General features: G+C 43.3%; 1 protein-coding gene across 1 annotated transcript; it reads left to right on the plus strand.

Moving 5' to 3' along the window:
• Positions 1 to 6: 6 nt before the first annotated feature.
• LOC134186608 (kelch domain-containing protein 8B-like) lies at positions 7 to 2,494 on the plus strand. The gene is made up of 3 exons (XM_062654604.1): positions 7 to 373; positions 426 to 700; positions 1,411 to 2,494. The coding sequence occupies exons 1-3, from the start codon at positions 22 to 24 to the stop codon at positions 2,266 to 2,268; spliced, it is 1,485 nt and encodes a 494-aa protein (XP_062510588.1). The 5' UTR covers positions 7 to 21; the 3' UTR covers positions 2,269 to 2,494.
• The last annotated feature ends 9,684 nt before the right edge of the window (positions 2,495 to 12,178 follow it).

A 12,178-nucleotide genomic window follows, 5' to 3' on the forward strand; every position in this document is an offset into this window, starting at 1 on the left:
CATACTAAAGACGTTGAAAATATGTCAGCGGGCAACTCTCACAGAGACAAGAGTTCAGACGACGATAATGATATGTGGCTTGCATTAAGACATAACTATGTCTATGTGTCCGAAAAGCTGCGTATCACCTCCCCGTTTCTGTCTCGTTTGTATGAGAAAGACTTTCTATCGCGAGGCGATTTCGATACCCTAAGGGATGACAATACGAAAGAGGAAGATAGAGTGTATCAGCTGCTTGTGAAGATTCTTCCCTGTCAATCAAGTGTGCAGTTTATACCATTTTGCAACGTTCTCACTGCATCTGGACAACAACATATCGCTGATCGCTTGTTAAGTCATCCCTGTCTCTTCCGTCTTCTTCCAGCTGCAGAAAGTAAGCTTTATGCACAGTTGAGTAATGCGTTTCTGACATGTTTGTTTTGCAGAAACCAGGAAGCACCAAGAAAATAGTAATTCAAAAGAAGTGGAAATGACCTCGGCTGAATGTGAGCAACTGAAAAGAACCTTGCATTTGGAAAGAGAGAGCAAGAAACAACAGGAACGACGAGCTCTTCTTGCAGAATCTCTAGCGCAGATCGAGAAAGAGCGAGCGGACAGATTTATTAAAATGTACACTCGAGCTATGGCAGAGAATCAAGAACTGCAGCTTACCACTTTGGGTATGCGGTACGCAAAGTCTCGCAAGGATCAGACTGGACAGGTTAGAAAGTCTTCGATCGATAAGAATTACAATGAATGAAAACAGTAATTAGTAAAGTCTAAACCCTCGCTGCTAGCTTAGGTTACTACGGAACAGCTGCTGCACACTTACTGGCACTTGCTAACTAACATGAAGAGCGTGAGAAGGGGCTGGACATATTCGCTACCACGTACGTGGGATTGTTGACATTCAATAGCTCTTGAAAGCATGCGAATACATCATCAGGCATGCTTATTAACATCAACGATAGCAATGAGCGCATGCGCTGCATTCCAATTGCCGTCGATTCCGCCGTTTACTAGACACCACAGTACTATAACACTAGAGCATGCGCGCTTGGGTTACTAGGACTGTTGGGTTACTAGAACTGTAAGCAAATGGTAAGGAATGTACTAAATTATGAATTTGATTATTTGTGGCACGATTTTTGTGGAGATAGACTTTCTAGAATTGTACTCAACTGTTTGCTTCGGAGCGATACAGTCTACTAGGTGTGTGTGTGTGTGTGTGTGTGTGTGTGTGTGTGTGTGTGTGTGTGTGTGTTTGTGTGTGTGTGTGTGTGTGTGTGTGTGTGTGTGTGTGTGTTTGTGTGTGTGTGTGTGTGTGTGTGTGTGTGTGTGTGTGTGTGTGTGTGTGTGTGTGTGGCACGCGTGCGTGCCTGCATAGTTTAGTGTCTTCACACTAAGTTGTCTTGGGTGTTCTGCATGTAGATCACTAATGGAAGCCTTAGTTGGAAACTATTGAATAATACAGTTCCTTCTCGACTGCACATTGGCTCATTAGCAGAATGTAACGAAAAATTATTGATTGCTGGGAAATGTGGCGATCTTCGTGTTCTGACTAATGACAAGGAAACATGGGAGACTTTTGTGAGAGATCAAGGTGATATACGACGTGTGGTGGCGTATCAAGGTATGTGTCTAGTGTTGGTTTATGATGAAGTGAAACATCACTTTGTAATTGAGCAATTTTGTATGGATGAGGAGAATAAATGGAGACCAGTTGCAGTGCTGCCAAAGGAACACCAATTATCTTGTGTATCTATTGCACTACAGGACAACTTACTGTATGCTGTGGGTGGCCTAACAAGTCCTGACTGGAAAAGAGTGACCACGGCGCATGTTTATGATCTACGGAAGGATCAGTGGGATGTACTCGAAGACATGTCGACAAAACGATCAGGTTGCTCGTGTGTCATCTTGAATGATTCAGTCTACGTAGGTTCAGGTTGGACTGACGACGAAGAGCCATGTCATACAGTCGAGTGTCTTCGAAAGGGCAGCAGGTATTGGAAAGAGTTGACTTCATATCCCATTCGAATGTCTACTATGACTGCATTTGGTAACACTATCCTATCGACTGGGGGACAGAACGCCGATAATTCACTTTTGAATGAAGTGCAATTGTTTGATGGAAGATGCAGAGAGTGGCATTCTCTTCCTCCAATGACACGAAACAGAAGTTGGCATGGTCTGGTTTCAACTGAGCGTGGAGAGATTATAGCAGCAGGTGGAGAAATTTTGAGAGCAGAAGAAGAGCATTCTATGGAAAGTTTGCGATTGACATGAAGATATGCTTCTAGATCATCTAGGTTTCCCTGTGAAACTAAGACTGCTGTTCTGTTTTGTTTCTGGCTTAGCTAACTTTCTGGCTGTAATTATTAATTCATTTATTACAATGAGTTGTGTTCATAGTATCTGCAATATGAAGTCATGTTTGCCTTTTGTAATATACCTAGTCTATGACTGCCGAGTAGGTAGATCGAAATTTGCTTGTCTAATAAAGATTACCCGACTTCGAGACAAGTGTCCTGGATTCGGTAGAAATGCCGTGGGCTATCAGTACAGTAGTACACGTACACAATGAGGAACATACCGGTCTAATATCACGTGATCGTGAGATGACTATCGGATACGGGGACCGGGCATAATAGAGCGAGAAGAGGTCTGGTACGAGGCTAACCTGCAAAATTTGCATGTTGTAAAGTGTTTTAATTTAAGACTTATCGACACTGCATGGGCAGGCTACATACAGATTTTGAATCCTTGTTCGTGAAATTAGGTAAATTAGGTACAGTCAGATAAATTGTTTGCTCATTTTAAATCTGCTACCTAATGAATCTTTTGTGATTCTAGATATTGACTGAGGTCGTACGTCACGGGTGATATTTGAGTTTACAGGCTAGTGGTAGACTTACTTTCAGCATGTACAGAACAAATTAAATGGGCTTCAACTGTAAGATCATGACAACATATCGTGCCAAATTCTGTTCACCTCATGCCATGTTCTTCGCATGCAGCACACATCTAGCAAAATTTGAGTATTTTTGTTGGTTTTTACGTTTAGTTAACTTTAGTTTAGTGACCTAATTGGTATTATGGGCTACTAGACCTATGAACATGCAGGCCTTGGCTCTCTATGCCTCGTTTTCAGATTGAGAAAGATGTCTGTATAGTATACGTCTGTCACGGATATCCGGATTGTGGCTGACGTGGTTATATATATAAGCATATAACTAACTAGTAAATGCTCGGTTAGCATTTGAAAATTGTTGCCTTCATAGCACTTGTGGTGGCTGTGCAAGAGAAGCAAGAAGAGCAGCTACGAACCTTCCAACCTATATTGCAAAGGAAATGGATGACGGCCAGTCAAGGTCTAGCGACTTGCCTTCATGTGCAAGAACTAGTGCAACAATGGTAAATAAATATTTAATTAATATTATTATTATTAGATGTCAGTTTGTGATACTTTCTTTGGTAGGTGGACTCAGCCTGTACAATCGATCAAAACTGATGTGGTGTTTGAAGGACTCACGTTACAGCAGTGGCTGGATCGATGGACCGTGCTTCTGTTGCAGTTTCGGCAGTTACAGTCACAACACCAACATTAGTTAATTATTAAGAAATTATTAAGGTCCATGGTGGGAGCTCTGTATGTCCCAGCAATGAACGGCTGTAAGTGTATATTGATCGATACGCAGACATAACAAACGGGCATGTTGTGGACATTAGTCATCCTCGATTATCTAAGAGTCGATTGAGTCAGTCACATTATTACAGACCATGGTAGTCAGACCTGTCTCATCTCAGTAGCGGTAGTCACGAGACAGTTGGCACGTGGCTGTTGCATTGTGTTATAAAATTTATAGTTTCAGACTGCACACTCGGGCCCAATTTGTTTACATTCCCGGATAAGTTTGCACACGCACGTGACCACGGTGTCATTCACGTCCATACCCTCGGCACGAGAGTATCCGGGTAATATGCAATTTTGCAAGAACTGTACGCTGCAGTGGTGCAGCAATCAAACCTGATTATGTGATCAATTTGCTTGCTAAACAAGAAATAAATGGACAGAATACCGTCAATATAAAATGTGTTGTATTAATCTGGGTTTCCGAGGCCCATCAGCTCTGGGCCGTGTTTGTCGATTCGTCCTTGTGGTAACGCTGAAGTGTATGCTATTGTACCGCCTAAGACTGCGCATGCGCATCTACCACATCTCTCCCCTCAAAAAGATTCAACACAACTGAATACAATGTGTTGTAACTACAAGTATTATACCCAAACAGCCGAAAAGGTACACATAAAGAGCAACTGTCTCCAACGATCTACAGGTCCAGTCTATCTTGTTGTTTTCTTTCTTCCTTGGATCGACGTAAGATGAGGTCTTCTCCTCGTGTGGTTGGAAGTCTATCAGTGGTGTTGTCTGGAGAAGGACTCTGAATGGAAGAGCTCTGAGTGACAGAATTAGTGGAAAGCTCATGCTGACCACTGGAAGCTGATTGTCCGAAACAGGACATTCGGCTGACGGCTGCGGGTTGAGTACCCTGACAGTTGTCGATGTTATGTGAGGTTTCTCCAGACATAGCAGCGCCGGGAGGTGATTCTGTGTAGTGAATTGGATCGTCGTTAGCTTCTGGTACTATTTGGCGGGCCATACCAAGTGGTCAGTAGATGAAGGTGGGTCCACACGCGACATCAGCTGATCAATGTGGCGTTTCTATGTAACACCCCATTGAGGCAGGCAGACATGGCACGTGAGAGGGCCTAAACTTTGTGTAACGATAGCCGAGCTCGAACTTTGGCTCTTGAGTTCGGTAATCACGCACTCAGGCTGTATCTCCCACTGAGAATGAGCGTAAAGGTTTACGGTTGTCATGGCATATTTCTGAGCATTTTGCCGTTGGGAAACCGTTTCAGCTGGAGATGGATGCAGGAGAGTAAATCAGGCGCGAAGAGTGCAATGCATGAGAGCCCTCATGGCGGTTGTCCCGTAGTATTGCGCGGAGTTGTCATGTAATGTAAAAGCCATGCTACCAGCTTGTGCTGTAAGGGGTGTACGGCTATTTTTTCATTCCGCTTGTAAAAGATCGCACTACCCGTTTCGCCAAACCATTGGTAGCTGGATGAAAAGGTGGGCTCGAATATGCCGTATCCCATTCTTTTTCATACATTTTGCGAATTCCTCAGACGTGAAAGGTGGCCCGTTGTCTGAAACCACGTCTGCTGGCAAGCCATGTGTAGCGGTTATTTTGCGCAATGCCTGAATGGTGGACCTCGCCGTTGTGGAGTGAGACATGTAAATTGCTTTATTCACTTGGAATGGACATCTACCAGAATCAGAAAATTGGCACCATCTAACTTAGCAAAGTCAATGTGGACCCGGTGCCAGGGAGTGTTGGGCCAAGACCAGCTTTGTAATAGGGCACTGGTTGGGTTTTGCTGCGACTGTTGACATGTGTTGCAGAACCGGGCAATATTCTCAATGGCTGCATCCAGCTGTGGCTACCAATAGTAGCTTCTGGCCATGCTTTTCATGCAAGAGGACCAATCATGGTGGGCATGCAGTTCCTGAAGTAGACGGGAGCGAGCCAATGTAGGAATGATGACCCGATTTCTCCAAAGGAGACAATGTTGAGAGACTGACTGCTCCCATTTCCTATTAAAATAGGGGCGTAAGTCTTTATCTGGACATTGGGTGGGCCATCCAGTATTAGTCCAGTGAAGAGCCTTTGAGATAATTGGATCACGTCTGGTGGCTGTTGCAAGTTGCTTAGCAGTAAGAGGAAACCTTTGCAGGTGATCAATAGTGCAGATCCGTTCAGAATGTGTGATGAAGTCACTCTTCAACCCTGGACAAGGCAGTCGCGACAAAGCATCAGCAGTGGAATTCTCCTTAATTCTTGAATTCCATAAAGTATGAGTATGACGACAGAGTAAGGGCCCATCTCTCTAAATGAGCTGCTGTTTTTGTGGGAACTCTATGTTTCGGGCCAAAAATCGTAAGCAGAGGTTTATGGTCAGTGACTAGCACGAATGGTCTGCCATACAAGAAATGGTGAAATTTCTTTACACCACATATGATGCGCAGGGCCTCGCGTTCTATCTGAGCATAGTTCTTCTAATTGGCCGTCAAGGTTCTCGAAACAAAAGCAATTGGACGCTCTGCTCCATTAGACGTAGTGTGTGTTATCACAGCTCCCACATCATAAGCGGAAGCATCTGTTGCCAGCCGTAATTGAAAGTCAGGATTGTATGTAGTGAGAACTGTGGCACCTGTCAACTGTTGTTTGCCTGATGCAAAGTCCTGTTCACACTGGGCTGTCCAATTGTAACGAACCTCTATTTGTAGGAGTCTGGTGAGTGGATGAAGCAATGTTGACAGATGCGGATTGAATCGGCTGTGATACTGAACCATGCGTCAGAATGATTGTAGTTGGAACACCTTTTTCGGCTGAGGGCATTTTGTAATGCATTCCACCTTGGTTGGATTGACATGAACTCCTTGAGCATCAATGCACTGCCCCAGAAACTCATCAGAGGGCTGAAAGAAACGACACTTCCTTTTGCAATTTAAGGCCATGTTCCTGTAGTCTCGTAAGGAAATTTTTCAGGTTGTAGAGGTGTGCCTCTATGTGTCCCCTGTCACCAGCAAATCATCAATGTAGACACCAACACCTTCTAGTACAGGCATTATATGGTTTGACCTTAAACAGATTGCAACACAAACTCTCTCAACTGTTTCCTACACAGAAAAGTGTGCTCTAAAACATACTAAAAGTCTTAGTAAATTCTTTGAGGAGAAGTGAGCGTATCACCTCTGGTAGCATTCAAATCAGATGCCCTCCAAAACTATCTCTTTGTCTAGCTTACTGTTCTTCTGAAACACGGATATCGCATTGGGTACTGTAGAAACACTATAATGAAGAACAAATACTTTACTCGAGGATTGTTCATAGCTTCTCCGTCGGCGCTTAGGCTAGAACGTGATCGAAAACGCCAAATTATCGTCGTGTTCTCATGTAGAAACCGCTCTTGCAAGGTTACGATTATCTCTCTAAAACAGTCTACTCTTTCGGCTTTTCCGTTACTCACTTCTTAAGACCATGATCGAAATTACGGCTAGTAGCAGGCGTCAAGTTCCCGTATACCTAGAAATTTTAGATTGTCAACGTGGCATTGGACGCGTTAGGTGTGTCTGAAGATTGTCTCATATTGTATCTTATTGTTGATGCAGTTCTCAGTGCCTTGGTGCTGGCCAAAGCACCTAATGTGCCTTACCCAGAAGTTCAGATGACCAAGAATGTGGAAACAGAAGAGTTGTTAGAAGCTACAACTTCATCACACGAGAAGTCTGCTAGACATCCAGACCTGGATGAAGCTGTTGTTCTCTATGAGAAGGTGATGCAAAGTTCAATGTCTGCAGATCAAGTTTGCCAGTCTGGTGTGATAACCAGAATCGGTGATGCTCATTAGAGAAACCAAATTCCTGAAGTCATCTAAGACTGCTACAATTTGGTTGCAGTACATGCATACGGTTGATATACTTCGCAAGTATATCTGGGCAGAGTGTATACTGGCAACTGGGAATTGTATCTCCAAACTGCTTCAGAAATGCTCTCTTACTTGGCCGCATGTGGACACAACCACTACACAAAATCTGCAGGGATATATCTGCAGCGAATGTCTAATCTCCCCAGTAAGCATCCAGATGTGTATCAACATTTTAGAGAAGGTCTCCATGTGGTGAGACGAAGTGATCGTTATTGGGCTGGCTTGTCCTTGGATCTCATCATCGAAAAGGTGCTCATGAGAAGCCTGAAGACCAGCGGGGGTCTCACAAGAAGACGAGGGATGACTGAGCTGCAACGCCTGACATGGTTGTTGTCCAAGCCAGCTTGTGCTGATGTGAACTGTGCCATGCAAGAGCTGACTGGGGTTAGCAGGAGAGCAAAACAAATATTTAACCAAGGCTAGACAAGCTCGTAACTGGAAAGATACACCCACAAATTCTGAAGTATCTTCGAGATATGAACCCCATTCACTTCCGACACTAGTCTACGAAGCATCTCTACAGGAGTACATGCACACAACCGTCAATGTTGACAAGACAAAAGATGTTGGAAATGCATTTCTGGTTAGCACGAAGGGAAAGACTGCTGCAGAGTATAATTTTAAGAAGAAAGACCAGGTCATCACTCTAGACACGAAGAATGCAGTCAAGGTTGATGGCATTGCAGTGCAGATAGACCCACAACTTTTCCAGAGACTCCCGATAATTTCTGCAAACGCAACAGACAAGTTTGAAGATGTCTTCATGTATATGAGCTATGCAGTTATCCACCAGCCCTCTTTGACTCATCACTACTGCTTCGGGAGCCACAGAAGCCAGTACTGGCAAATGCCTATTGGCACCAGACATTTCTGAGATAACTGGAGAGGTCCAGTATGTGCTGGATGGCGGTGCACTTATTTAGCGCATCCCATGGACGCGAGGGGCAACATACCAAGAGATATGCTCAGTGTATGCAAGGAATGTCTCAAAAAGGTATGGGGAAACAGTTGTCGTGTTTGATGGCTACAGTGGCAAATCCACGGAGACACAACGCTTGAAAGACAAACAAGAGGGCATGCTGGAGTAACTGTAGCATTTACCAGCAATATGCAGCTTATAATGTCGAAGGCTAAGTTTTTGGTCAACAATACCAACAAGCAGCAGTTCATCAAAATGCTCGGAGATCAACTAGAGATGAACAACTGCAAAGTGTATCATGCTCCAGGGGATGCTGATTTGCTAATTGTACAAAAATCAATAGAGTCTGCCACAATGTCAATCACTAACCTGGTTGGTGATGACACAGACTTTCTCATCTTGTTGTGCTATCACTTAAGCTTGCACTCTCACAGAGTGTTTTTCCAACCACAGCCAAAGAAGAGCACAAAGAATCTGCGCGTGTGGAACATCCAGGTTGTCAAGGAACAGCTAGGTCCTGAAATATGCACTCACATGCTCTTCTGCATGTCGTCCTTGGATGTGATACAACCTCCCACCTGTGTGGCATTGGAAAAAGAACTTCCCTTAAGAAGTTCAAATCAAGTATGCACTTTCGAGAGCAAGCTAAAGTGTTCGATGCACAGTCGGATTCCCCAGAAGATGTTATAGTTGCAGGATTGTAAGCATTGGTTTGTTTGTACAATGGAAAACCTGAGGAAGGACTTGATTCGCTGCGTTATACACGTTCCTGCGAGAAGGTGGCTACCAAAACATCTCATATTCAACCACAGACTCTGCCACCCACTTCAGCTGCAGCAAAGTACCACAGTCTCCGTGTATACTTTCAGATACAACAATGAAAGGTTCTGGGGTTGAATGTACGCCAGTGGAATGAGGGTGAAGAGAGTGAAGAAGGACTTAAGCCAGTTCTGACTGATTGCAGTACATTAAGGTGTACATGCAAGAAGAACAATCTGAAAGGCTTCCCTGCCTGTGGCAACTGCAGAAGATCTGGCTGTATAAACTCAGACCGACTGACAAATAAAGGTGGTGATGTTGATGAGGATGATGATGATGATGATAATGATGATGATGATGAGTAAAGCAATAACTTTGATTGAATAAATAATAATAATTTACTATAGTAACTATTACATCTCATAAATCCGTTATTCACTTCTTATACGTTATAGCCTTTACAGGTAAGTGGTTGGAAAAAAAAACACAGAAAGTTTAAACACATTTACAATTTTACAAAACATTGGTATATATACAATAAAAGATGGTGTCGAATCGGCAACAAGTATGTTAGCGTATGACCACTTTATGACACTTTCCCCTGCAGCTATTCCTTAAGACTTTTAGTATGTTATAGAGAACACTTTTCTGTATACGTAACATGACACATTGCTAAAGATATGTTGCCATAGTTTAAGCTCTAAGAAGCCTGGGCCATTTGCACCTCTAGCAATACAAGAGCGTTGATTGGAGTAGACGTGGTCTATCGAAACCTGCAACCCTTTTTAAAAAATCCTGGATCCGCGCCTGCTCGCGGAGACTTCGAATCTTTTATCTATATCGCCTGAGGCAAACAACACGCGTAGATAGAGAGGCGATTAAACAGGAGCGTCTTTTGTTAATTTTTGTCGCTTCCGCTGGAGGACACGCATTCTTTCAATTTGCCGCTTAGGGCAGTGCATGCCGGTGTGTATGCATGTACGGCGTGCCATTTGTGTCAAAATTGGACAACGGGATGAAATGATAAGATCATACGACGAGAAAATGAGATGAGGTATACTATAGGTACGAAACTATACACATGACGTTGTGCTTTCAATTGAAGAGAGCTGATCATGAGATCAATGCAAGTTTCTTCGTTGCTCTCGCGCCAGCATCATACAAGCGATGAGAGCATGGACACATTTTTAGTCTTCTTGTCATATTAAGTTAAGTATTCAGTTCAAGAGAGTTGATCTTGATCCCCGGCGTCGCCGTGCTGCTAACGCAAGCAACGACAGCACAAACTCTGTCTTGAATTTGCACAAATTTTTCTTGTCATATTAATTAATTAACGATATACACTGTTTTTCTGGAACAACGTACAGTACACGCATCAAGTTTATACTTTTGTCATTCACTACAACTGATTCGTGTATGTGTAATAGTCGCTCTATTTCAAACGTTACAGAAACAGTACAAACAATAGTGATACGAAAGACGTTGGGCTGGCAATTCTCTCACCGGCGACGCGGAGAGTGATCCGTGGCCTGCATTAAGAAAGAATTTCGTCTACCTGTGCAACACATTGCGTTTCACGTACTTGTTTTCTCTTGTTTGTATGAGAAAGGTTTTCTATTGCCAGATGACTTCGAGGCTTTACGAGTCAATAATTATAATTTGAGCGACGACGACAAGCTGCATCGTCTACTCGTAATGATTCTTTCTCGTCAACCAGCGTCCATGTTCAAAATGTTTTGCGACATTTCTCGATCATGTTGGGCAAGAGCATATTGTTGATTGCTTGCTAGGGAATCACTATCTCGTCCGTCTTCTTTCAGAAAATAAAGCGTCATGCAGTTTGACTAATTTACACGTTTCTGCATGACATGATTGTTTTGCAGAAATCGGCAAAGACCAGGAAAATATTAGAAAAATGGAAACAATCCTAGACCAAAACTATGCAGTTGGGAAGAAAGAACAAGAGACAGCAGGAACGACGAGCTGATTCTGAAAGAGATCGCGCTGAGAGAGCAGAATCTCTAGCTAGGGCCGAGAAAGTTGGAGCAGACAGAAAGCACGCTAAAGCTCTAATAGAGAAACAAGTACGGCAGCTTACCACTTTCGGTCTGCGATACGCAAAGTCTTGCAAAGAGAAGAAGACTGAACAGGTAAGAGAATATTTACTTAATAATTTCTACGGATTAGACGGGATGTCATGTCAATAGATAAATGGTAAGAAATGATCTAACTTGTTAGTGGCATGGTTTTGTGTGGATAGACGCTCTCCAATTTTATCGAACTGTTTTGCTATAGAATGCTGGTCTATTACGTTGGGTGACTGCATGCGCGCGCGCGTGTGTGCGTGCGTGCGTGCGTGCGTGTGTGTGCGGATTTGCGGTTTCACACTAAAAGTTATCAGCTTTGTGTTTCTTCATGTACATGAAAACTTAGTTGGAAACTATGGAATAATACAGTTCCTTCTCGAGCGCGAATTGGCTCATTAGCATAATGTAAAGGGTTGTCCTGGGAAATGGGGCAATCTTTTTGTTCTTAGAGATGACAACGAAACGTGGGAGACTTTTGTGAGATACCAGGGTGACATATATACGGCGTGTGGTGGCTTATCAAGCCGCATGTTTAGCTTTGGTTAAAGATAAAGTACAAAATCAGTTTTAGTTGAGCAATTTTGTATGGATAAAGAGAGTAAATGGCGACCAGTTACAGTGCTGCCAAATGAACAGCAATTATCATGTGTATCTGTTGCACAACAAGACAACTTAATGTACACTGTTGGTGGCGTAACCAGTTCAGACGGGGAAAAAAAGAGTAAGCAAGGCTCATGCACGTTTGTGATCTAAATGCAGATCGGTGGTGCGTACTCGAAGACATGCTGACAAAACGATCGGGTTCCTCGTGTGCTATTAGTTTCAATGATTCAGTCTACGTACCTAGGTGGAGGTTGGACTGACAACGCAGAGTCAT

This window comes from Corticium candelabrum, chromosome 11, assembly GCF_963422355.1.
Source record: "Corticium candelabrum chromosome 11, ooCorCand1.1, whole genome shotgun sequence".
Lineage (NCBI taxonomy): Eukaryota > Metazoa > Porifera > Homoscleromorpha > Homosclerophorida > Plakinidae > Corticium > Corticium candelabrum.